Here is a 22,638-nt window from a genome sequence, read left to right as displayed (position 1 = left end):
GAAGTGTGTCTGCCATGGTTCCCAAGTTTCCATGAATTGTTTGACTTTGTCATTTCTATATGCAAATAATTTTTCATACACACAGTGGTCTGAGAGCGTCTGAGTTATATCTGTTAGTGAGGGGACAACATTTGATTTCCAATTCCTTGTTATAAGAAGTTTAATAGTTAGAAGGCCATGTGTAACCAATTTCCTAAACTTAGGGGGAATTCCATCAATTCCGATAAGAAGAATGGCCAATTCAGGTAAGAAGGGAACCCCTATTTCGATAATTCTCTTGAGTAGAGAAAAGAACTACCGCCAAACCTTTTGAATCAGTGGGCAAGCCCAAAAGATATGGAGCAATGAGCCCCGTCCCCCGCAACCTCTCCAGCATCTATCAGAGGAATCTGGAAATAAGTCTGATAGTCTCACCGGGGATCTATACCATCTGGTGATGACTTTGCTATGGACTTCCATTAGGGTAGCGCAGGAAGAGGCTTTACTGGCCCATGAATGTGCAATCTTCCATTGAGCAGGTGTGAAAGACTGGCCCAAATCTTTTTCCCAGTTCAGTAAGTGGGCTTTTTTATAGATATTTTGATTGTAATCTCCCGTTCCACAAAATATTTCATACAGGTTTTTGAGTTTCAGGTTGTAAGACGGGTGGGTCGTATAAATATCTATACATGTATAGGGGTAAAGAAATCTTTAGGCTGGATACCTTGGCCCATAAACTATTGATTTGAGAGTATAAGAAAAACTCTCCATCCGGGAGGCTAAATTCTTTCTGCAAGGACCCAAAGGGTTTCATTTTTGTGCCTTCAGCCAAATCTGAGATTAGGTTGATCCCTCGTCTTTTCCAGTTTTGCATTGTTAAGTTTTCTGACCAAAATTCTAGTATATCTACTGGGAGGGAGATATTTCTTCTAGGGGAATGATCTATGGACACTTGGAATAGTTGTTGCCAGGTTTTAATTGCTGTTTCAATCGTAGGAGATTTTGGTGTAGCTATATTGGGGTCCAAAATAGAAATGAGTAGAAGATTGCGGAGAGTCTTTTTCCCCAAGACACTCTGTTCTATGTTGGGCCAACTAATCCCCTGATGCGGCACGCACCAAGCTCTAAGTTGTTTTATTATAATTGCCTTAAAATATGCTTCTAAGTTGGGGACTCCCATTCCCCCCTGTCTTCTAGGACTGAACAAAATAGACGCGGCTACTCTGGGTCTTTTATTCCCCCATATAAAAGACACTAATTGTTTCTGAAGACCTTGGATTAATTTTTGGGGGCATTTAATCGCAAGTGTTCGAAATCTATATACGATTTTTGGGAGTATCATCATTTTATATACAACAATTTTTCCCAACCAAGAGAGTTCCGTTTTGTTGAAATTGTTTAGGTTTACTTGTATTTCGTATGTTAAGGAGTTCAAGTTGATTTGCATTGTGTTTTTTAAGGGGGAGGTGATAGTTATACCCAAATATTTAGTACCTAGTAAGTCCCATCCATATGGGACCTCCTTCTTAATCTGAGCTTGGAGTTTACTAGGGATATTTAAAGGTAAAATTTTTGACTTTGTTGGGTTAATCTTATAATAAGAGATTTTGCCGAAATTATTCAAGAGAGATGTTGCCCTTCTGAGGGAATTTAGTGGAGAGGTTAACATAAGAATTATGTCATCTGCAAAGAGACTGATCTTATGTTGTCTAGATGACAGTGGAACTCCTCTAATATCACTTTTCATGCGGATTGCCTCTGCAAGGGGTTCTATTGTTAGTACAAACAGGGTGGGGGATAGAGGGCACCCCTGTCTGGTCCCATTTGTTATCTCAAATGAATCAGAGATTACTCCATTAATCAGGACTCTGGCAGAGGGGGCTCCATATAATGCTCGAATTGCTCCCAGAATTGGTCCTTCAAAACCCAGCTTCTTCAGTACTGAGAAGGCATAGCCCCAGTGGATCCTGTCGAACGCCTTCTCCGCATCCAAAGTGAGGAGCAGACAAGGCGTTCGTGAGGCCTCCACCTCCCCCATCACATTTAACAACCTCCTGGTGGCGTCCGATGTTTGTCTCCATTTGACAAAGCCTGTCTGGTCACTATGGATGAGGTCCGGAGTGATTTCTAGAAGACGCACCGCCAGGATTTTTGCATAAAATTTAGTGTCACTATTTAATAGGGAGATCGGTCTAAAGTTGCCCGGGGAAGAGGAGTCCTTATCAGGCTTGGGTATTGTGACTATATTAGCTTGGAGCATTTCCGGGGGTAGGTGTCCCTTTCCCATTGCCTCATTAAAAAGCTCTCTCATGTGAGTTGCTAGTTGAGACTTATAGATTTTGAAATATTCATTGGAGAAGCCATCTGGGCCAGGGGCCTTTTCTTTCTTCGAAGTGTTGATAACCTGTAAAATCTCCTGAAGTGCAATAGGGCTATTTAATGTATCTAATTGATATGGTTTTAATTTTGGTAGTTGAATTGTTGATAGAAATTGATTCACCTCACTCTCAGTGGGCTGTATGAGGGAGGGGTCCCTTTTTAAGTTGTATAGGGAGTCATAGAATTTTCTAAAAATTTCAGCTATTTCTATTGGGTTAGAGGTCTTGCAACCTGAGCTTGGGTCTATTACATAGGAAATTTTACCTTTAATTCTCTTTTGCTTGACTCTATTTGCCATCAAGCGGGTAAATTTATTGTTGCTAGTATAATATGCGGTTTTTAGGTTTTTCAGGTTCTTTTCATGTTCAGTTATAAGAATGTCCCGAGCTTTAAGTCTTGTTTCTAAGAGGGCATTGTGTTTGAGAGTAGATGGTGAAGTAGTAAGATCCTTTTCTAATTCTTTAAGTTTGTCTAGAGTGTTTTTGAGTAATTTGTCTCTTTCCCTTTTGTGAATATGGCCTTGCTGTATCATCACCCCTCTAATCACCGGTTTGTGTGCATTCCATAAAGTAGATCGACACATTTCTGGGGAATCGTTAAGACGGAAATACTCCTCCAATGTTTCTCTTATTTTCTTTTGGTATCTGGGTACTTTCAATAGGAAAGTGTTATTTCTCCAGCTCCCATATGCTGGGGTCTGGGGACCCACTTTTAGTTTGAGTATTATCGGAGCATGGTCAGACCATGATGTTATGCCTATTGTTGCTTCAAGAGCTCTCTTAAGAATTGGGAGATCTCCCAGGAACATGTCGATCCTAGAAAATGACCTATGACGGGGCGAATAGAATGTATATTCTCTAGAGTTAACATTCAAACATCTAAATGTGTCGAACAGCTCTGCTTGGTGGGTCCAGTTGGAAAGGGTCGGGCCTCTCCCCCTACCCAAGAAGCTAGTATCCATGTCTCCGTCCATTATTATGTTAAAGTCCCCGCACAAAATTAGATTATCTTGCTGTACCTTTTTTATTTTTCTCATGACTCTGTTCATAAACCTAAGTTGCCCTAGGTTAGGCGCATAGATATTGGCTAGGGTCACTAGAAAATTTTCAATTTTACAAATCAAAATTAAATATCTACCCCCATCATCCACTATCTGCTCCAGAAGCTGAAAATTTACAGAGTCTCTTATAGCAATTGATACACCTGCGTTTTTCTTAACAGCGGTAGCTGAGAATATTGTAGAGAACCTGGGGTGGGAAAAAGTGGGAGTTTTGTCTCTGGCAAAATGAGTTTCCTGTATGCATAGTATGTCCGCTTTGGAGGAGAGAGCCTCCCTCCACAGTGACGATCTTTTGAATGGGGAATTAAGCCCTCTCACATTTAAAGACAACAGTTTTAGCTCCATTTAAAGTGTCTGCTTAGAGTGTCGGATTAGACGTGCTTGCGCAGTCCGGTCTTCTTCTTTTCTGAATGGGGCCGCTTGTGCCGGAGAGCGGCTCCGTGTAGCTCCGCCCCGTCACGTGCCGATTCCAGCCAATCAGGAGGCTGGAATCGGCAATGGACCGCACAGAAGCCCTGCGGTCCACCGAGGGAGAAGATCCCGGCAGCCATCTTCACCAGGTAAGTAAGAAGTCACCGGAGCGCGGGGATTCAGGTAAGCACTGTCCGGTTTTCTTTTTTAACCAGTGCATCGGGTTTGTCTCGCGCCGAACGGGGGGGCTGTTTGAAAAAAAAACAACCCGTTTCGGCGCGGGACAACCCCTTTAAGTGCTGGGTCCCCCCCTCCGACTGCCTCCGACTGCTCACCATGCTCTGCTTTGTCGGCCATGTCCTCCTCTGTTGGCTCTCCTGCAGTACTGCGCGCTGGGAAGAAGTCTGTTAAGCGCTTGGGACCTGTCTTTGACTGTCTCCTCCTTGTCAGCATTCTGTGCAGGACGCCTTCAGACACCTCCAGGGTAAGTTTTGCGATCCTCTGGCGTTGCTGTGGGTTGCTTTTGGTGTGTTAGACAGCAGAGCTAACTAGCAGACATCTGCCATTAGAGCCATCCAGGCCACCTCCAGCGCTGCATTTTGAAATCGTTCCATGTTCTATTCTTGGCCGTTTTCAGCTGTGAGTTTCCCATTGAAATGAACGGGCTGCTGAAAACAGCACAAAATTGTACTGTGTTTTTATAGCATTAAACGCAGATTGCTATACCAGCAAGTCTGAAAAAAGTTCCCAGCTTCCTTAGCTACGTTTTCAATTGTGCTGAAAACGTAGCCAAAACGATGTCAAAACGCATGTTAACGCTGCTGGAAAGGCAATAAACGCAGCGTTGAAAAATACTGCGTTTTGCCAACGCTTCCGTGAGGTAGGCCTAGCTATGACTAAAATATTATAAATGTCGTACATGTATTTTAAAAAAAAATTTCTCCCCCTTCCTCTCAAGAGCTATAAATCAAGGAACTGTATGAAGGTTTGTTTTTTTGAGGGATAAATTGTATTTTTTAATGGTACCATGTAATGTATTGGGCAAATTTTAAAAAATGTAATTGGGGTGAAATGGAAAAACTCAATTGGTCCATAGCTTTTTGGGTTTCATTTTTATGACATTTATGTGGCTCATAGTCAGAACATATGCTTTGTATTCATCTGTACGCCGCCTCATAACTTTGCTCCCTGACCTATTGACTGCAATCCCTTCTAGCCACCATCAACTGCCCCCTGCAGTCACACCGTTTCTGCCGTCACACGGCTTAATGTCTGACCATTGTTTATGTGTGTAGGATCCCTCCCTCCCTCAATCTCGCCATACTGAGCACATCTCCAACCCCTTTACCTTCTGTATCACCCCATTATTTGCAGTATGTAAGCTCGTTGGAGCAGGACCCTCACCCCTATTGTTTCCATCAACTGATTACTATATATAACCGTGGTTCTGTAATTTTTGTACTTTTGTCTTTCTGTATTCCCCATCTTTGTAAGCGCTGCGGAATATGTTGGCACTATGCAACTTAAGATTATTATTATTATTATGTACAATATTGTACAACAATAATACCATGAATAGGGGATGTTGGCAATTAGTTTGCTTATTTGTGTGTAGTACGAAACATGCTTGTCATGAAGGGGTTGTACAATTCTGAGACTGCGGTACTCCTTAAAAGTGGCATTCTGTGTTGAATTTGGAGAAACCACTTGGTATATTAGTTGTGATGAGCTATTTAAATTTTTCTTTTTGTATTAGTGTTTTGCAAGCAGCTGACACCTTGTATATTTGGCAAAGAAACCTAAATTGCAACGGGGGTGTTTAAGAATTTTGATTGCAACTGTAGAAACATTGCAGACTATAAAAGCCAATATACATGCAGATCTGTGCTCTCCCATGCACATAGCACCCTTCCTTTCCCCAGACTGAAAGAGTCTAGTCTGACCAAAGCTGCTTTCACATCTGCACGAAAGTGCTTTTCTTCTGTCCAAAAGCTGGGCAGCTGGTCAGAAAGCGGGCTGTCATGCCCAAGCAAGACGCACAGGATCCCTAAACCTGAAATACTCACACAACTACACACCAAATGGTGCTAAATAGAGATGAGCGAGCACCAAAATGCTCGGGTGCTCGTTACTCAGGACGAAATTATCGCGATGCTCGAGGGTTCGTTTCGAGTAACGAACCCCATTGAAGTCAATGGGCGACCCGAGCATTTTTGTATTTCGCCGATGCTCGCTAAGGTTTTCATGTGTGAAAATCTGGGCAATTCAAGAAAGTGATGGGAACGACACAGCAACGGATAGGGCAGGCGAGGGGCTACATGTTGGGCTGCATCTCAAGTTCACAGGTCCCACTATTAAGCCACAATAGCGGCAAGAGTGGGCCCCCCCCCAACAACTTTTACTTCTGAAAAGCCCTCATTAGCAATGCATACCTTAGCTAAGCACCACACTACCTCCAACAAAGCACAATCACTGCCTGCATGACACTCCGCTGCCACTTCTCCTGGGTTACATGCTGCCCAACCCCCCCTGCACGACCCAGTGTCCACAGCGCACACCAAAGTGTCCCTGCGCAGCCTTCAGCTGCCCTCATGCCACACCACCCTCATGTCTATTTATAAGTGCGTCTGCCATGACGAGGAACCGCAGGCACACACTGCAGAGGGTTGGCACGGCTAGGCAGCGACCCTCTTTAAAAGGGGCGGGGCGATAGCCCACAATGCTGTACAGAAGCAATGAGAAATATAATCCTGTGCCACCGCCATCAGGAGCTGCACACGTGGGCATAGCAATGGGGAACCTATGTGCCACACACTATTCATTCTGTCAAGGTGTCTGCATGCCCCAGTCAGACCGCGGTTTTTAATTCATAGACACAGGCAGGTACAACTCCCTATTGTGAAGTCCCTGTGGACCGACAGCATGGGTGGCTCCCTGGAACCCACCGGCGGTACATAAAAATATCCCATTGCATTGCCCAACACAGCTGAGGTAGTAATGTCGTGCTTAATGCAGGTGGGCTTCGGCCCACACTGCATGCCCCAGTCTGACTGGGGTTCTTTAGATGTGGAAACAGATGCATTTATAATTCTCTGTGGACCCACAGCATGGGTGGGTGCCAGGAAGCCACCGGCGGTACATAAAAATATCCCATTGCATTGCCCAACACAGCTGAGGTACTAATGTCGTGCTTAATGCAGGTGGGCTTCGGCCCACACTGCATGCCCCAGTCTGACTGGGGTTCTTTAGATGTGGAAACAGATGCATTTATAATTCTCTGTGGACCCACAGCATGGGTGGGTGCCAGGAAGCTACCGGCGGTACATAAATATATCCCATTGCATTGCCCAACACAGCGGATGTAACGTCAGCTGTAATGCAGGTGGGCTAAAAATTCATTTGATTACACTGTAGGCGAGGGCCCACAAAAATTGCTGTATCAACAGTACTAATGTACATCCAAAAAATTGGCCATGGCCAACCAAGAGGGCAGGTGAAACCCATTAATCGCTTTGGTTAATGTGGCTTAAGTGGTAACTAGGCCTGGAGGCAGCCCAGTTTAACGAAAAATTGGTTCAAGTTAAAGTTTCAACGCTTTTAAGAGCATTGAAACGTATAAAAATTGTTTAGAAAAATTATATGAGTGAGCCTTGTGGCCCTAAGAAAAATTGCCCGTTCGGCGTGATTACGTGAGGTTTCAGGAGGAGGAGCAGGAGGAGGAGGAGGAATATTATACACAGATTGATGAAGCAGAAATGTCCCCGTTTTGGATGGTGAGAGAGAACGATGCTTCCATCCGCGGGTGCAGCCTACGTATTGCTTAGGTATCGCTGCTGTCCGCTGGTGGAGAAGAGAAGTCTGGGGAAATCCAGGCTTTGTTCATCTTGATGAGTGTAAGCCTGTCGGCACTGTTGGTTGACAGGTGGGTACGCTTATCCGTGATGATTCCCCCAGCCACACTAAACACACTCTCTGACAAGACGCTAGCCGCAGGACAAGCAAGCACCTCCAGGGCATACAGCGCGAGTTCAGGCCACGTGTCCAGCTTCGACACCCAGTAGTTGTAGGTGGCAGAGGCGTCACGGAGGACGGTCGTGCGATCGGCTACGTACTCCCTCACCATCCTTTTACAGTGCTCCCGCCGACTCAGCCTTGACTGGGGAGCGGTGACACAGTCTTGCTGGGAAGCCATAAAGCTGGCAAAGGCCTTGGAGAATGTTCCCCTGCCTGTGCTGTACATGCTGCCTGATCTCTGCGCCTCCCCTGCTACCTGGCCCTCGGAACTGCGCCTTCTGCCACTAGCGCTGTCGGATGGGAAGTTTACCATCAGTTTGTCCACCAGCGCCCTGTGGTATAGCATCATTCTCGAACCCCTTTCCTCTTCGGGAATGAGAGTGCAAAGGCTCTCCTTATACCGTGGATCGAGCAGTGTGTACACCCAGTAATCCGTAGTGGCCAGAATGCGTGTAACGCGAGGGTCACGAGAAAGGCATCCTAACATGAAGTCAGCCATGTGTGCCAGGGTATCTGTACGCAACACATGGCTGTCTTCACTAGGAAGATCACTTTCAGGATCCTCCTCCTCCTCCTCTTCCTCCTCCTCAGGCCATACACGCTGAAAGGATGACAGGCAAGCAGTATGGGTACCGTCAGCAGTGGGCCAAGCTGTCTCTTCCCCCTCCTCCTCATCCTCATGCTCCTCCTCCTCCTCCTGAACGCGCTGAGATATAGACAGGAGGGTGCTCTGACTATCCAGCGACATACTGTCTTCCCCCGGCTCTGTTTCCGAGCGCAAAGCGTCTGCCTTTATGCTTTGCAGGGAACTTCTCAAGATGCATAGCAGAGGAATGGTGACGCTAATGATTGCAGCATCGCCGCTCACCACCTGGGTAGACTCCTCAAATTTTCCAAGGACCTGGCAGATGGCTGCCAGCAGGCCCACTCTTTTGTAAATAATTGAGGAGGCTGACTCCCACTGCGCCGCGCAAGTTGGAGTTGGTATTTCACTATAGCTCTTCGCTGCTCATAGAGTCTGGCCAACATGTGGAGCGTAGAGTTCCACTGTGTGGGCACGTCGCACAGCAGTCGGTGCACTGGCAGATTAAACCGATGTTGCAGGGTCCGCAGGGTGGCAGCGTGCGTGTGTGATTTGCAGAAATGTGCGCAGATCCGGCGCACCTTTCCGAGCAGGTATGACAAGTGGGGGTAGCTTTTCAGAAAGCGCTGAACCACCAAATTAAACACATGGGCCAGGCATGGCACGTGCGTGAGGCTGCCGAGCTGCAGAGCCGCCACCAGCTTACGGCCGTTGTCACACACGACCATGCCCGGTTGGAGGCTCAGCGGCGCAAGCCAGCGGTCGGTCTGCTCTGTCAGACCCTGCAGCAGTTCGTGGGCCGTGTGCCTCTTCTCTCCTAAGCTGAGTAGTTTCAGCACGGCCTGCTGACGCTTGCCCACCGCTGTGCTGCCACGCCGCGTGACACCGACTGCTGGCGACGTGCTGCTGCTGACACATCTTGATTGCGAGACAGAGGTTGCGTAGGAGGAGGAGGAGGGTGGTTTAGTGGAGGAAGCATACACCCCCGCAGATACCACCACCGAGCTGGGGCACGCAATTCGGGGGGTGGGTAGGACGTGAGCGGTCCCAGGCTCTGACTCTGTCCCAGCCTCCACTAAATTCACCCAATGTGCCGTCAGGGAGATATAGTGGCCCTGCCCGCCTGTGCTTGTCCACGTGTCTGTTGTTAAGTGGACCTTGGCAGTAACCGCGTTGGTAAGGGCGCGTACAATGTTGCGGGAGACGTGGTCGTGCAGGCCTGGGACGGCACATCGGGAAAAGTAGTGGCGACTGGGAACCGAGTAGCGCGGGGCCGCCGCCGCCATCATGCTTTTGAAAGCCTCCGTTTCCACAAGCCTATACGGCAGCATCTCTAGGCTGATCAATTTTGCAATGTGCACGTTTAACGCTTGAGCATGTGGGTGCGTGGCGTTGTACTTGCGCTTGCGCTCAAACTGTGGCGCTAGCGACGTCTGGACGCTACGCTGAGAGACATTGCTGGATGGGGCCGAGGACAGCGGAGGTGAGGGTGTGGGTGCAGGCCAGGAGACGGTAGTGCCTGTGTCCTGAGAGGGGGGTTGGATCTCAGTGGCAGGTTGGGGCACAGGGGGAGAGGCAGTGGTGCAAACCGGAGGCGGTGAACGGGCATCGTCCCACCTTGTGGGGTGCTTGGCCATCATATGCCTGCGCATGCTGTTGGTGGTGCCTCCCCAGCTGATCTTGGCGCGACAAAGGTTGCACACCACTGTTCGTCGGTCGTCAGGCGTCTCTGTGAAAAACTGCCACACCGTAGAGCACCTTGACCTGTGCAGGGTGGCATGGCGCGAGGGGGAGCTTTGGGAAACAGTTGGTGGATTATTCGGTCTGGCCCTGCCTCTACCCCTGGCCACCACACTTGCTCGGCCTGTGCCCACACCCTGACTTGGGCCTCCGCGTCCTCGCCCGCGTCCACGTCCTATAGGCCTACCCCTACCCCTCAGCATGGTGTATTACCAGTGATTTGATTTCCCAGGCAGGAAATAAATTGGCGCAAGCCTGCTGTTAAACGTAGCTGGCTGCGTATGATTTGTTTACTATCTCCACCCACCACACACGTACACAGAACGCTGAAGACTGACAGAGGCAGGGCACATAGAATTTTTCCCTTTTTTAAAAAGAAAAGGCCCACTGACTATATTCAATCAGATAAGAAATCTGTTCCACAGAAATGCAGTTATATGAAGTGCAGCAGAGCGGAGACTTTTCACAGGCAGCAAATAAATTGGCGCAAGCCTGCAGGACAAATAGAATGTTTTCCTTTTTGGGAAACGGAGGGCCCACTGACTATATTCAATCAGATAAGATATGTGTTGCACAGAAATGCAGTTATATGAAGTGCAGCACAGCGGTTACTTTTCACAGGCAGCAAATAAATTGGCGCAAGCCTGCAGGACAAATAGAATGTTTCCCTTTTTGGGAAACGGAGGGCCCACTGACTATATTCAATCAGATAAGATATGTGTTGCACAGAAATGCAGTTATATGAAGTGCAGCAGAGCGGTTACTTTTCACAGGCAGCAAATAAATTGGCGCAAGCCTGCAGGACAAATAGAATGTTTCCCTTTTTGGGAAACGGAGGGCCCACTGACTATATTCAATCAGATAAGATATGTGTTGCACGGAAATGCAGTTATATGAAGTGCAGCAGAGCGGTTACTTTTCACAGGCAGCAAATAAATTGGCGCAAGCCTGCAGGACAAATAGAATGTTTCCCTTTTTGGGAAACGGAGGGCCCACTGACTATATTCAATCAGATAAGATATGTGTTTCACAGAAATGCAGTTATATGAAGTGCAGCAGAGCAGTTACTTTTCACAGGCAGCAAATAAATTGGCGCAAGCCTGCAGGACAAATAGAATGTTTCCCTTTTTGGGAAACGGAGGGCCCACTGACTATATTCAATCAGATAAGATATGTGTTGCACAGAAATGCAGTTATATGAAGTGCAGCAGAGCGGAGACTTTTCACAGGCAGCAAATAAATTGGCGCAAGCCTGCAGGACAAATAGAATGTTTCCCTTTTTGGGAAACGGAGGGCCCACTGACTATATTCAATCAGATAAGATATGTGTTGCACAGAAATGCAGTTATATGAAGTGCAGCAGAGCGGAGACTTTTCACAGGCAGCAAATAAATTGGCGCAAGCCTGCAGGACAAATAGAATGTTTCCCTTTTTGGGAAACGGAGGGCCCACTGACTATATTCAATCAGATAAGATATGTGTTGCACAGAAATGCAGTTATATGAAGTGCAGCAGAGCGGAGACTTTTCACAGGCAGCAAATAAATTGGCGCAAGCCTGCAGGACAAATAGAATGTTTCCCTTTTTGGGAAACGGAGGGCCCACTGACTATATTCAATCAGATAAGATATGTGTTGCACAGAAATGCAGTTATATGAAGTGCAGCAGAGCGGAGACTTTTCACAGGCAGCAAATAAATTGGCGCAAGCCTGCAGGACAAATAGAATGTTTCCCTTTTTGGGAAACGGAGGGCCCACTGACTATATTCAATCAGATAAGATATGTGTTGCACAGAAATGCAGTTATATGAAGTGCAGCACAGCGGTTACTTTTCACAGGCAGCAAATAAATTGGCGCAAGCCTGCAGGACAAATAGAATGTTTCCCTTTTTGGGAAACGGAGGGCCCACTGACTATATTCAATCAGATAAGATATGTGTTGCACAGAAATGCAGTTATATGAAGTGCAGCAGAGCGGTTACTTTTCACAGGCAGCAAATAAATTGGCGCAAGCCTGCAGGACAAATAGAATGTTTCCCTTTTTGGGAAACGGAGGGCCCACTGACTATATTCAATCAGATAAGATATGTGTTGCACAGAAATGCAGTTATATGAAGTGCAGCAGAGCGGTTACTTTTCACAGGCAGCAAATAAATTGGCGCAAGCCTGCAGGACAAATAGAATGTTTCCCTTTTTGGGAAACGGAGGGCCCACTGACTATATTCAATCAGATAAGATATGTGTTTCACAGAAATGCAGTTATATGAAGTGCAGCAGAGCGGAGACTTTTCACAGGCAGCAAATAAATTGGCGCAAGCCTGCAGGACAAATAGAATGTTTCCCTTTTTGGGAAACGGAGGGCCCACTGACTATATTCAATCAGATAAGATATGTGTTGCACAGAAATGCAGTTATATGAAGTGCAGCAGAGCGGAGACTTTTCACAGGCAGCAAATAAATTGGCGCAAGCCTGCAGGACAAATAGAATGTTTCCCTTTTTGGGAAACGGAGGGCCCACTGACTATATTCAATCAGATAAGATATGTGTTGCACAGAAATGCAGTTATATGAAGTGCAGCAGAGCGGAGACTTTTCACAGGCAGCAAATAAATTGGCGCAAGCCTGCAGGACAAATAGAATGTTTCCCTTTTTGGGAAACGGAGGGCCCACTGACTTTATTCAATCAGATAAGATATGTGTTGCACAGAAATGCAGTTATATGAAGTGCAGCAGAGCAGTTACTTTTCACAGGCAGCAAATAAATTGGCGCAAGCCTGCAGGACAAATAGAATGTTTCCCTTTTTGGGAAACGGAGGGCCCACTGACTATATTCAATCAGATAAGATATGTGTTGCACAGAAATGCAGTTATATGAAGTGCAGCAGAGCGGAGACTTTTCACAGGCAGCAAATAAATTGGCGCAAGCCTGCAGGACAAATAGAATGTTTCCCTTTTTGGGAAACGGAGGGCCCACTGACTATATTCAATCAGATAAGATATGTGTTGCACAGAAATGCAGTTATGTGAAGTGCAGCACAGCGGTTACTTTTCCCAGGCAGGAAATAAATTGGCGCAAGACTGCAGGACAAATACAATTTTTCCCTTTTTTGGAAACGGAGGGCCCACTGACTATATTCAATCAATAATATATGTCTTCTGGCCCTGCCTACACAATTCTCTCCCTGTAGTATTACTGCAAGGCGCAATGCTCTGCAGACAGCCGATTTTGAAAAGAAAAAAATATGCAACACTGCTAACAGCAGCCTGCACAGTACTGCACACGGATAGATGTGGCCCTAAGAAGGACCATTGGGGTTCTTGAAGCCTACACTCACTCCTAACACTCTCCCTACCTAAGCACCACTTCTGTCCCTGTAGTATTACTGCAAGGCGCAATGCTCTGCAGACTGCCGATTTTGAAAAAAAAAACATTTGTGCAACACTGCTAACAGCACCCTCCACAGTACTGCACACGGATAGATGTGGTCCTGAGAAGGACCGTTGGGGTTCTTGAAGCCTACACTCACTACTAACACTCTCCCTACAGCAGCTCCGGCACCAGCATCACTGTCCCTCAGCTAACTCACAAGGCATCTGAGGCGAGCCGCGGGAGGGGCCGACTTTTATACTCGGGTGACATCTGATCGCCCCAGCCACTCACAGCAGGGGGGTGGTATAGGGCTTGAACGTTACAGGGGGAAGTTGTAATGCCTTCCCTGTCTTTCAATTGGCCAGAAAAGCGCGCTAACGTCTCAGAGAGTAAACTGAAAGTAACCGGAACACCGCGTGGTGCTCGTTAAGAGTAACGAGCATCCCGAACACCCTAATATTCGCACGAATATCAAGCTCGGACGAGTACGTTCGCTCATCTCTAGTGCTAAACAATAAAGACAACTGCAACAACGAAAACACTGTCCCTAATGAATTTTACTCAGGGAAGTGACCAGCATACATGCAGGTAGCCCGCCCTGACAAGGACGAACCTGACCATGTACCCTGGCCACTGGTATACCCTACGTCAGATAGGGAAGAACACAGTCTCCCACCAAGAAATTAGTCCCCTCAAAACGATTATTATCCACTGCTCACTTGAAATTTTGAACCGTCCTATGAAGATTCTTTTGAATACTTTCTCACACCGCCTCGATGTTAGAGGAGAACGCATTCTCCTCTGGCATTTATGAAACATATTTAGAAAAGGGACTAAAACACAGTTGAAATCCAGAATTACAAAGAAATACGACATCCCCGTAGATTCCAACAATTTATTGTTCAGTGCAAACTCAGTTAATGGCAAAACCCTCACCAATCCTGCTAATCCTCTGAGACATAACACTGTAAGTATTTTTCTAGACTCTGGTTACATCTGTCCGTCTGTCTATTAGTCTCTGGATGATATGCCAAGGAAAAAAATAGCTGAATTCCCAACAAAGAGTAAACAAAACATCAGGATCTAGAAATAAACTGCACCCCACGATCGGAGACGATATTCACTGGTAACCCCTGTAATCTCACAATATGAGCAATGAACAATCTGGACAAGGTTTTAGCATTAGGAAGACTGGGAAGAGCCATAAAATGACACCTTTTGCTAAAACAATCAACCACAACCCAGATGACAATGTACCCTCAGAAGGTGGCAAATCTGTAATAAAGTCCATAGACAAATGAGTCCAAGGTTTCACAGATATTGGCAAAGGCATCAAACCACCAGCAGAGGGATTACAAGGCAATTTTGTTCTGGCACAAACCTCACAAGAAGAGACAAAACTGAATACATCTCGTCATAATGACGGCCACCAAAGAATTCTTCTGGGTAATTTTTGGTTATTATTGATCTCAAGGTTGACCAGCCAACATGGAACTATGTACTTCAGACAGCAACCGTAATCTCAAATGAACGGGGACAAAAAGCTTTACCGTGGGACGGCTTGACGCGGCTAAATCCTGCACTTTACAGACCTGCTCCTCCAAATCCAGTGAAACTGACACCATAACCCTTTCAGAAATAATGGGCATAGGAGGTTTGTGCGATACTACCAGGACAAAATGAACGATATGTAACTACAAAGCCGAACTGCGAGAAAAATAGTGACCACCACACTTGTTTCGGATTAAGTATTTTAGCTGACTCTAAGTAGATTAGGTTTGTGTGGTGCGAAAAATATCACCTTATGTCGAGCAGCTTTAAGGAAATGACGGCACTCCTCAAAAGCCCACTTGCCAATCGCCAATCGCTCTCTGTCACCGATATTATATTTTTGCCCACTAGTAGTAAATGTACGTGAAAAAAAAAGCACACGGACAAAGATTTTGCAACATAACAGCTCCTTGAGAAAGTACCACTCTAACCCGAACCTCTGAGGTGCCAACTTCAACCATGAAAGGTCTGGATAAGTCTTGTTGCATTAGAATCAGAGCCGTCTGGAATAAGCAATCCCCTATCCTGTGAGGTGGTAATTTATATGGCCCCCAGAAGCAGCGCAACATGGGCATATCCCATTATAGTCAATGGGTATGTTTAGCGCTATTCAGTTCTATCCAGAGACAGAGCCATTTGTTCTCAGGGATTCCCCTTTCCTGCTCCCCAAATGGAGCAGGAAAGCGGAACCCCCAATGCAGGTGTGAAACGACCCTAAGCTGCAGACTTCTGAAAGCACCATCACAGTTGATCCCTAATTAATAAAAATGAACAGTCCAAAACCAGAACTGTTTAAATGCAGGAAGGACTCGGCTTCCTCTCAACTTTACAACAACTAGGCCCTATTACCAGGTTTTGACTAAGATCTAATGGAGAAAAAGAACTCTCTCAGCTGATCTATGGTTAATGTACACTGTGTTTTTTAGAGTCCATTTGCTTTATGCGCTGCCACATACACGTACATTAAACCCATCCATAGAGTTTCATTTATCTAATAAAGAGCATACGAGTGTTCATTTGGCCCTTGTTGAGCTGGTTCATGTTGATATACCTTTTTACCTGTTGTATGGAATAGCGAAATGCACGGCACTGTTCTATTCAAAGGCGTGCAGTCACAAAATGTACTCTGTGTGTATATGTATATATAAACTAGACTAGAAACACTCTGGTGTTCCAAAGATCCCGCTACATACACTCAACAATTCATTAATTTTCTTTCACAGGTTATGAAAGTTAATATGTACTGTATTTCTATGTATATTTAAGTGTTATTTTATTTTTTGTTTCGCAGAACAGAAGATGTTGGCGAGAACATTTTAGGCGTTTTATTGGCCATTTTTGTCTCATACTTTGGATTTTTAGTTTTGCAGAAAGATGTCTTTAGAGATATTTGGGTATTCCAGTTTTGTGTTGTCATTGCCAGCTGCCAGTTTTGCCTTCTCAAGGTAAGGATATGTTTATACTGCTCAGTTGTGCTAAGCAAAAATGTTAGTTGTGCAGTGTATATTTTCTTTACAGCTTATGATATTGTAGATGGCTTTGGCAACAAATATAAAACACTCCATCCCGCCTCCTCATTTAAGGTGGTACTCACCTGCAAGTCCAGTCCTGCATCAGCAGTGCAGAGTCTGTGACTGTTGACCTCTTCTTCCCCTGCGTATGCTTGCGCAGCCTTTTACGCGACGGGGATGCCGAGGTGAGAGGTCATGGGTTACAGACTCAGCAGTGGCTGCTGCTGGACCTGTAGGCTGGGTGAGTAGAATGCCTGTAGGGATGCTCTCTCATAGGGGTGTCACAATTACTATAGGGACTACTATGGGGGTCACTGTTACAACTGGGACCACTAATACTACTGCAAATATTATGAGGGTCACTATCACTACTGGGGTCACTATGGGAGTCACTGTTACTACTGGGACCACTATTACTACTTGGAATACTATGAGGACCATTATTACCACTAGGAATACTATGGGGGTCACTGTTACTACTGGGACCACTATTGCCACTGGGACTACTATGGGGGCCACTAACTACTGGGACCACTATGGGGCTCACTATTAAGGCTTGTTCAGGTGGACATAGGTGCATTTTTGTTGTGCAAATGTGCTATGTATTTGTGCAACTGAAGATCGCTTACGCCCCTGTTTTTGAGCAGCTTTAGTGTTTTTCAATATGTGCAAATACACTGTATATTTGGGAATGCAAAAAAGAACGGGCTCATTGAAATGGTGCACAAATACACAATGAGTACGCAGGTTTCCTGTGTATTTGCGGTAACTCACACACTTCAATAGCCTACTGTGGTGTGTACTTACTATACAGTCTTACAATTACAATCGACCCTTTGAAAGCTGCCATAAGGTGACAGCCCCAGTTTTAGATACTGGGAACAGTCAAGACCCCAGCAGTCAGAACCATTGATCAGCAAGTGGGGGAAAAGGAAAAGTATTCTATGGAGGGGTGAATGTGGCGCAACCTTCAAACATTATATAAGTTATTGAGATTAGGTATTTTGCGAAAACAATCTCAGTTTATTATTAAAACCAGCTTGTATATACGTATGGGAATCTTCAATACCTAATGAACTCTGTGTTAGATACATGGTTAGCATCTTTAGATGTTTAACCCCAGCGAGCACTGAGGAAGAGGGTCCCATACCACAAAACATGTATACAAGCTGGTTTTAATAACACACTGAGATCTCTGGCAAAATACCTAACCTCAAGAATTTTATATCACGTTTGAAGTTTACGCCACATTTACACCTCCACAAAATAGCTTTTTTCCTCCCACTTGTAGTTCCACATGCTTACCTATTGGGTTAACATCATTTAGGCCTCATGTCCACGGGGAAAATCGGGCCCGCTACGGATTCTACATGTAGAATCTGCAGCGGGTCCCTCCTGCCCCGCGGACATGAGCGCTGAAAATACAAATAAATGAGAATAAACTTACCTCCGATCCGCTCCGTTTCTTCTCTTCGCGGCGGCGTCATCTTCTCTCGTCGCGGCCGGATCTTCATTCTTCGGCTCGGCGGATGTGCACGATGACGTCGGTGACGTGCCCCGCGCATGCGCCGGGCCGAAGCAAAATGATCCGGCCGCGGCTGAGAGAGGATGGCGCGGCGCCGAAGAGAAGAACCGGAGCGGGTAAGTAAAATGTGATTTTTGTGTCCCGCGGATCCGGACGGCTTCCATAGGCTTCAATAGAAGCCCGCGGGAGACCCGCATGAAAATGGAGCATGGTCCGGATTTTTTCATGCTCCATTTTTTTTAAAATCCCTTTTATTGACGATCCGCGGGTATTTATCTACCCGCGGGTGGTCAATGCATCCCTATGGGGTGCGGATCCGCGCGCGGGAGAAGAGTTAAAATCCGCTGCGGATTTTAATTCTTCTTTTCCCCGTGGACATGAGCCCTTAGGGTGGGTTGCACCTTCCATAAACAAGAAGGCTTCTCTATCTCAGCAGTTAGGCTCACTATTTCCACTCTAAAGCCTCCCTCACACAGGTGTTTGCAGTAACACAGTGTTTTTTAACGCTGTGTTTACTGCTGTTTTAGCCCGGTTGTAGCAGCACTGTCATGCGTTATGAAAAAAATCCATACTCACGTAGCAGGTGCCGTCAGGGTCCCTGCTGGTATTCTCCGTAGTTGTGGGCCAGCTGCTGGGCACTTATCAAGCCCACCGAGAATCTTTTGCTAGTTACGGAGTTTGAAGACCCCACCTCCAGCCAGAGATTGCTCTTATTGGCTAAGTCGGCTGAGTGACAGCTGCTCAGCCAATCACAGCCAGTGCTGGATGCACCAATCACAGCCATTCAATAGCAGTGATTGGTGCATCCAGTGTTGGCTGTGATTGGCTGAGCCGGCTGTCACTCAGCCAATCAGAGCAATCTCGCTGGAAGCTGGGGATTTCAATCCCCGTCACTAGCAATAGATGCTTTGCTGGCTTGACAAGTGCCCAGCAGCCGGCCCAGAACTACGGAGAACACCGGCAGGGACCCCGACGGCACCTGCTAGGTGAGTATGGATTTTTTTCCTCAGGTAGTGTAGCTAGGGCGTTTAGTGCTGCCCAAAACACAGTACCAAGTCGTGCTGCGCTTTCGGCAGTGCTGAAACCGCTGCCCATTTATTTTAATAGGCATCGCAGAGCTGAAAACAGGCAAGGATAGAATATGCATTGCTATCAAAGTGCAGCGTTAAAGACACTGCGTTATGACGCTGGCGTGAAATGAATGGGAGCTTTGTACAGCGTTTACGCTGCGCTGAAAAAGCAGCGATAAACGCTCTACAAAAACGTCTGTGTGAGGAGGCCTTATCCCGTATCCTCTCCACCAGGGTTGCTCGACCTTTTTTCTTCCAATACTCTCAGAACTACTGATCAGAGATTGCCATCACTGTATGAGAGGGGGAAAATGTGATGCTGTGAAACTGCTGACAGTGCTCGCCACCTATATATGTAATGTTGTTGTTAGTGGCAGCATCGCTGTAAAATAAAATTAAATACGCTACAAAAACGCATGTATATACATATATTTGCTGCGCATTTATTAACTACGCAATTTATGAAAGAAATTACATGAAGTAGGAGGTCTGGTACTTTCTATTGCACAGCCCAATATTTCTGTACATCAATGTGCCCAAGAATGTGGAGATGGAAAGATGAATCTCTTTCATGGCCTGGACTTTTGGACCCAAGGTCAGCAGACTATGAGGATAGGTGCCTAAAAGACCGTTTGTGGGAAGAAGTAGCGAGCAGAGTTTTCAAGGAGCAGTGGGAGAATAGCACACCGACTCAAAATAAAAGTTTGTGAGTATTTTGTATTTTATGTTTTGCACATATAATAAGCAGAAAGAGCACTGTACATTCCTTTATCATCTTCACCAAACGTGCTCCTTGTTTGCATCGTTTACAGTATAGCATTGTCCAGTGCATGCTTCCTTTTTTAAGGAAGGGGGGGGAGGGGGGCATGTGATGACTGGCATTTTTTTTCAAATGTATGATTATTTTTTCAAACAATTAGCACATGTTTTGTGAGAATACTAAAGCAGTTTTCTGCTTATTAAATGTGTGTATTTAATTTATGTTTTACAGAGGACAGCATTAAAGAAAAAAAGGTAGTGCAATGCCGGAGAGTAGTTTAGAAGGGGATGTGGTGCCCAACAAAAGAGCGGTTCAGGCGGGAGAACAAAAAAAAAATATTTATCTGAAGAGACTGATGTTTCTTTGTAAGTGTGTGGAGGGGCATTGTAAGTAACCTTTTACATTTATTTCAAATAATACTTCCCTCTTGCTTTTTAAACGATTTTGCTTTCTTTCCAGTTTTTAAAGAGAAAAACATTTTTTTAATGGCTTCATATTAGACATATGTTTATTTAAGTGCTATTTTTTAAAATTTTTCGAATGTTATGTAGATATTTCTATTCCACCACTACACTATATATATATATATATATATATATATATATATATATATATATATATATATATATATATATATATATGTATGTGTGTGTATATATATATATATATATATATATATATATATATCTCAAACTACTAACGACCACTGGACCGTGAGTATGTATGTTTATGTGTGGGTGCTTCTCGTGCTCCGCCCCTGGTGACGTCATTGTTCTGTCCCCTGGTGGCATCATCACAGGTCCTACAACATATCTAAAATAAGAGCTTGACCAACAGAAGAACTGCAAAGTTGGGACTCTTGGAAGGGGAGGACGAAAATCACTAAATGAGAATACAAGCCATTCTTATCTCATACACAACTCAGCGGTCATGATAGAAGACACCGACTTACTGCCATCACAGAGATCTGGTGGGTCGAAGGACCTGCGGTGATGTCACTGTTGGGGGAGTAGCCATTGCGCAGTTTAGTAAAAAGTACTGTATACTGAATAAGCCGACAGCAGCCACGAGGACCTGTGATGATGTCACTGACATGTGATCACCTGTGTGGGTGGAGCCAGGAATCACATGACATGGGGCTGATCACTATATCCAGGAGTCTGCTGTGCTGGTTGTCATCACTTCTGGATGAGCTGAAGGGATCAGGATGTAGCGTATGTGATTGTGTGTGTGTGTGTGTAATGTCTGGGCATCAGGATGGATGTAGTAGAGCTGTGTTTATAATGTGTGGGAATCAGGATGGATGTAGTACAGCTGTGTGTGTGATGTCTGGCAATCAGGATGGATTTAGGATGTAGCAGAGCTGTGTCGTGCATTGCGCCACAAGAAACACTGGTACTATAATTTCCTAATAATTACTAGTGTGTGTGTATGTATATATATATATGTGTATATATATAAAATGACCTATGAACTATTCTTATCTTGCTTAGTTATTCCTTTCTGTCTGGGTACTTTGGGACTCTTTTTCAACAGATAGTCATGTGATCTCATATTAATTTTAACCATGAGATCTATATTAGCAACTCTTTTTCTCTCATCAGCGCTATGTTACAGTTGGGCGTGGCCCTCACACATAAACCTGCACCATGCTGTGCTCAAAATGTCTTCTATGTCAGAGGGCCCAGTTGAGTTTTTTACTGCTGTTTTTTCACCAAAAATGTGCCCTGTCTTCAGATCGCTATCAGTACTGTGATATTCATATAGTTTTTAATGGTTCTAATTGCCATTTCAGAACAAGTGATAACTTGGATAACTGAGGATGAAGAGTCACAGGACTTGCCACCTGTCGTGGAAACAAAATCTCCAGGCAGTACTTCTGCAAGGGAGGCTGGTTCTGAACATCAAGGGGATTAGCAAGGTGCTACAGTGGCAGAAATGAGACCACAGGAAACCAGACCCAGCTCATCAGTCTCCTCACATCGTGCTCCAAAATAAATGACTTGCAGTGCAGGTGTAGATCAAAATATACTTTATTACTTGAATGTCTGTCCTAGAAAAGTTGTGGCCAACAATTTATGGTGACTTGAGGACATATCCGTTTGGCCGATGCAATCTGTCATATGCACCCTATCTGAGGCATGCTCATCCGCCAATATCCCGGACGAAGGTTTTGAAGGCTTAGACCACTGGTCTGTAAACTGTCGTAAGCGACCAACCAGTCTATTTGAAGCCCTTCCTCCACCGCCCACACAACACTCAGCCATGGCCAGCACAGATATCTGGGCTTTGAAAGTGGGCAGTCCACCCCATATTGTGAGCGTTACTATGGCCAATATCCTAGGCATGAAATGCCACCTGCACAACAACACAGGTCACAAAACTGACCACTGTCCACAGAGCCCGAAGCACAGCCATGCCACAGTGGGCTGACCATTCGACATCCTACCATCGAGCAATCTATGGGAGAATCGCCACCCCGTTGCTATATGGATTTGTAAAGTTTTGTGTTATATATAAACATTTTAGTCAAATTGATTTATGTGTTTATGATGTTCTTGTTATTTTTTGTTACAGTAAACATTTTTGCAAGCAATAGTTCTCTCTTTTTTCCAAGGAATGTTGTTTATGTGATAATTGTTCAAGGCTGGATTACTTCATTGATGCTTGAATGACTGTTGTAACTA

General features: G+C 45.4%; 1 protein-coding gene across 1 annotated transcript in view; it reads left to right on the top strand.

The window, feature by feature from the left end:
• PCNX2 (pecanex 2) overlaps positions 1 to 22,638 on the top strand; it is a 397,565-nt gene that overhangs the window by 88,557 nt on the left and 286,370 nt on the right. The window contains exon 10 of the mRNA XM_066594873.1: positions 16,377 to 16,530. Coding sequence (XP_066450970.1) covers positions 16,377 to 16,530 — 154 coding nt within the window. The remainder of the gene's footprint in view (positions 1 to 16,376; positions 16,531 to 22,638) is intronic.

Source organism: Eleutherodactylus coqui, chromosome 3, assembly GCF_035609145.1.
Source record: "Eleutherodactylus coqui strain aEleCoq1 chromosome 3, aEleCoq1.hap1, whole genome shotgun sequence".
NCBI classification, from domain to species: Eukaryota; Metazoa; Chordata; class Amphibia; order Anura; family Eleutherodactylidae; genus Eleutherodactylus; species Eleutherodactylus coqui.
Note: the sequence above shows the minus strand (reverse complement) of the source record. Positions and strands in the feature narration are given on the sequence as shown.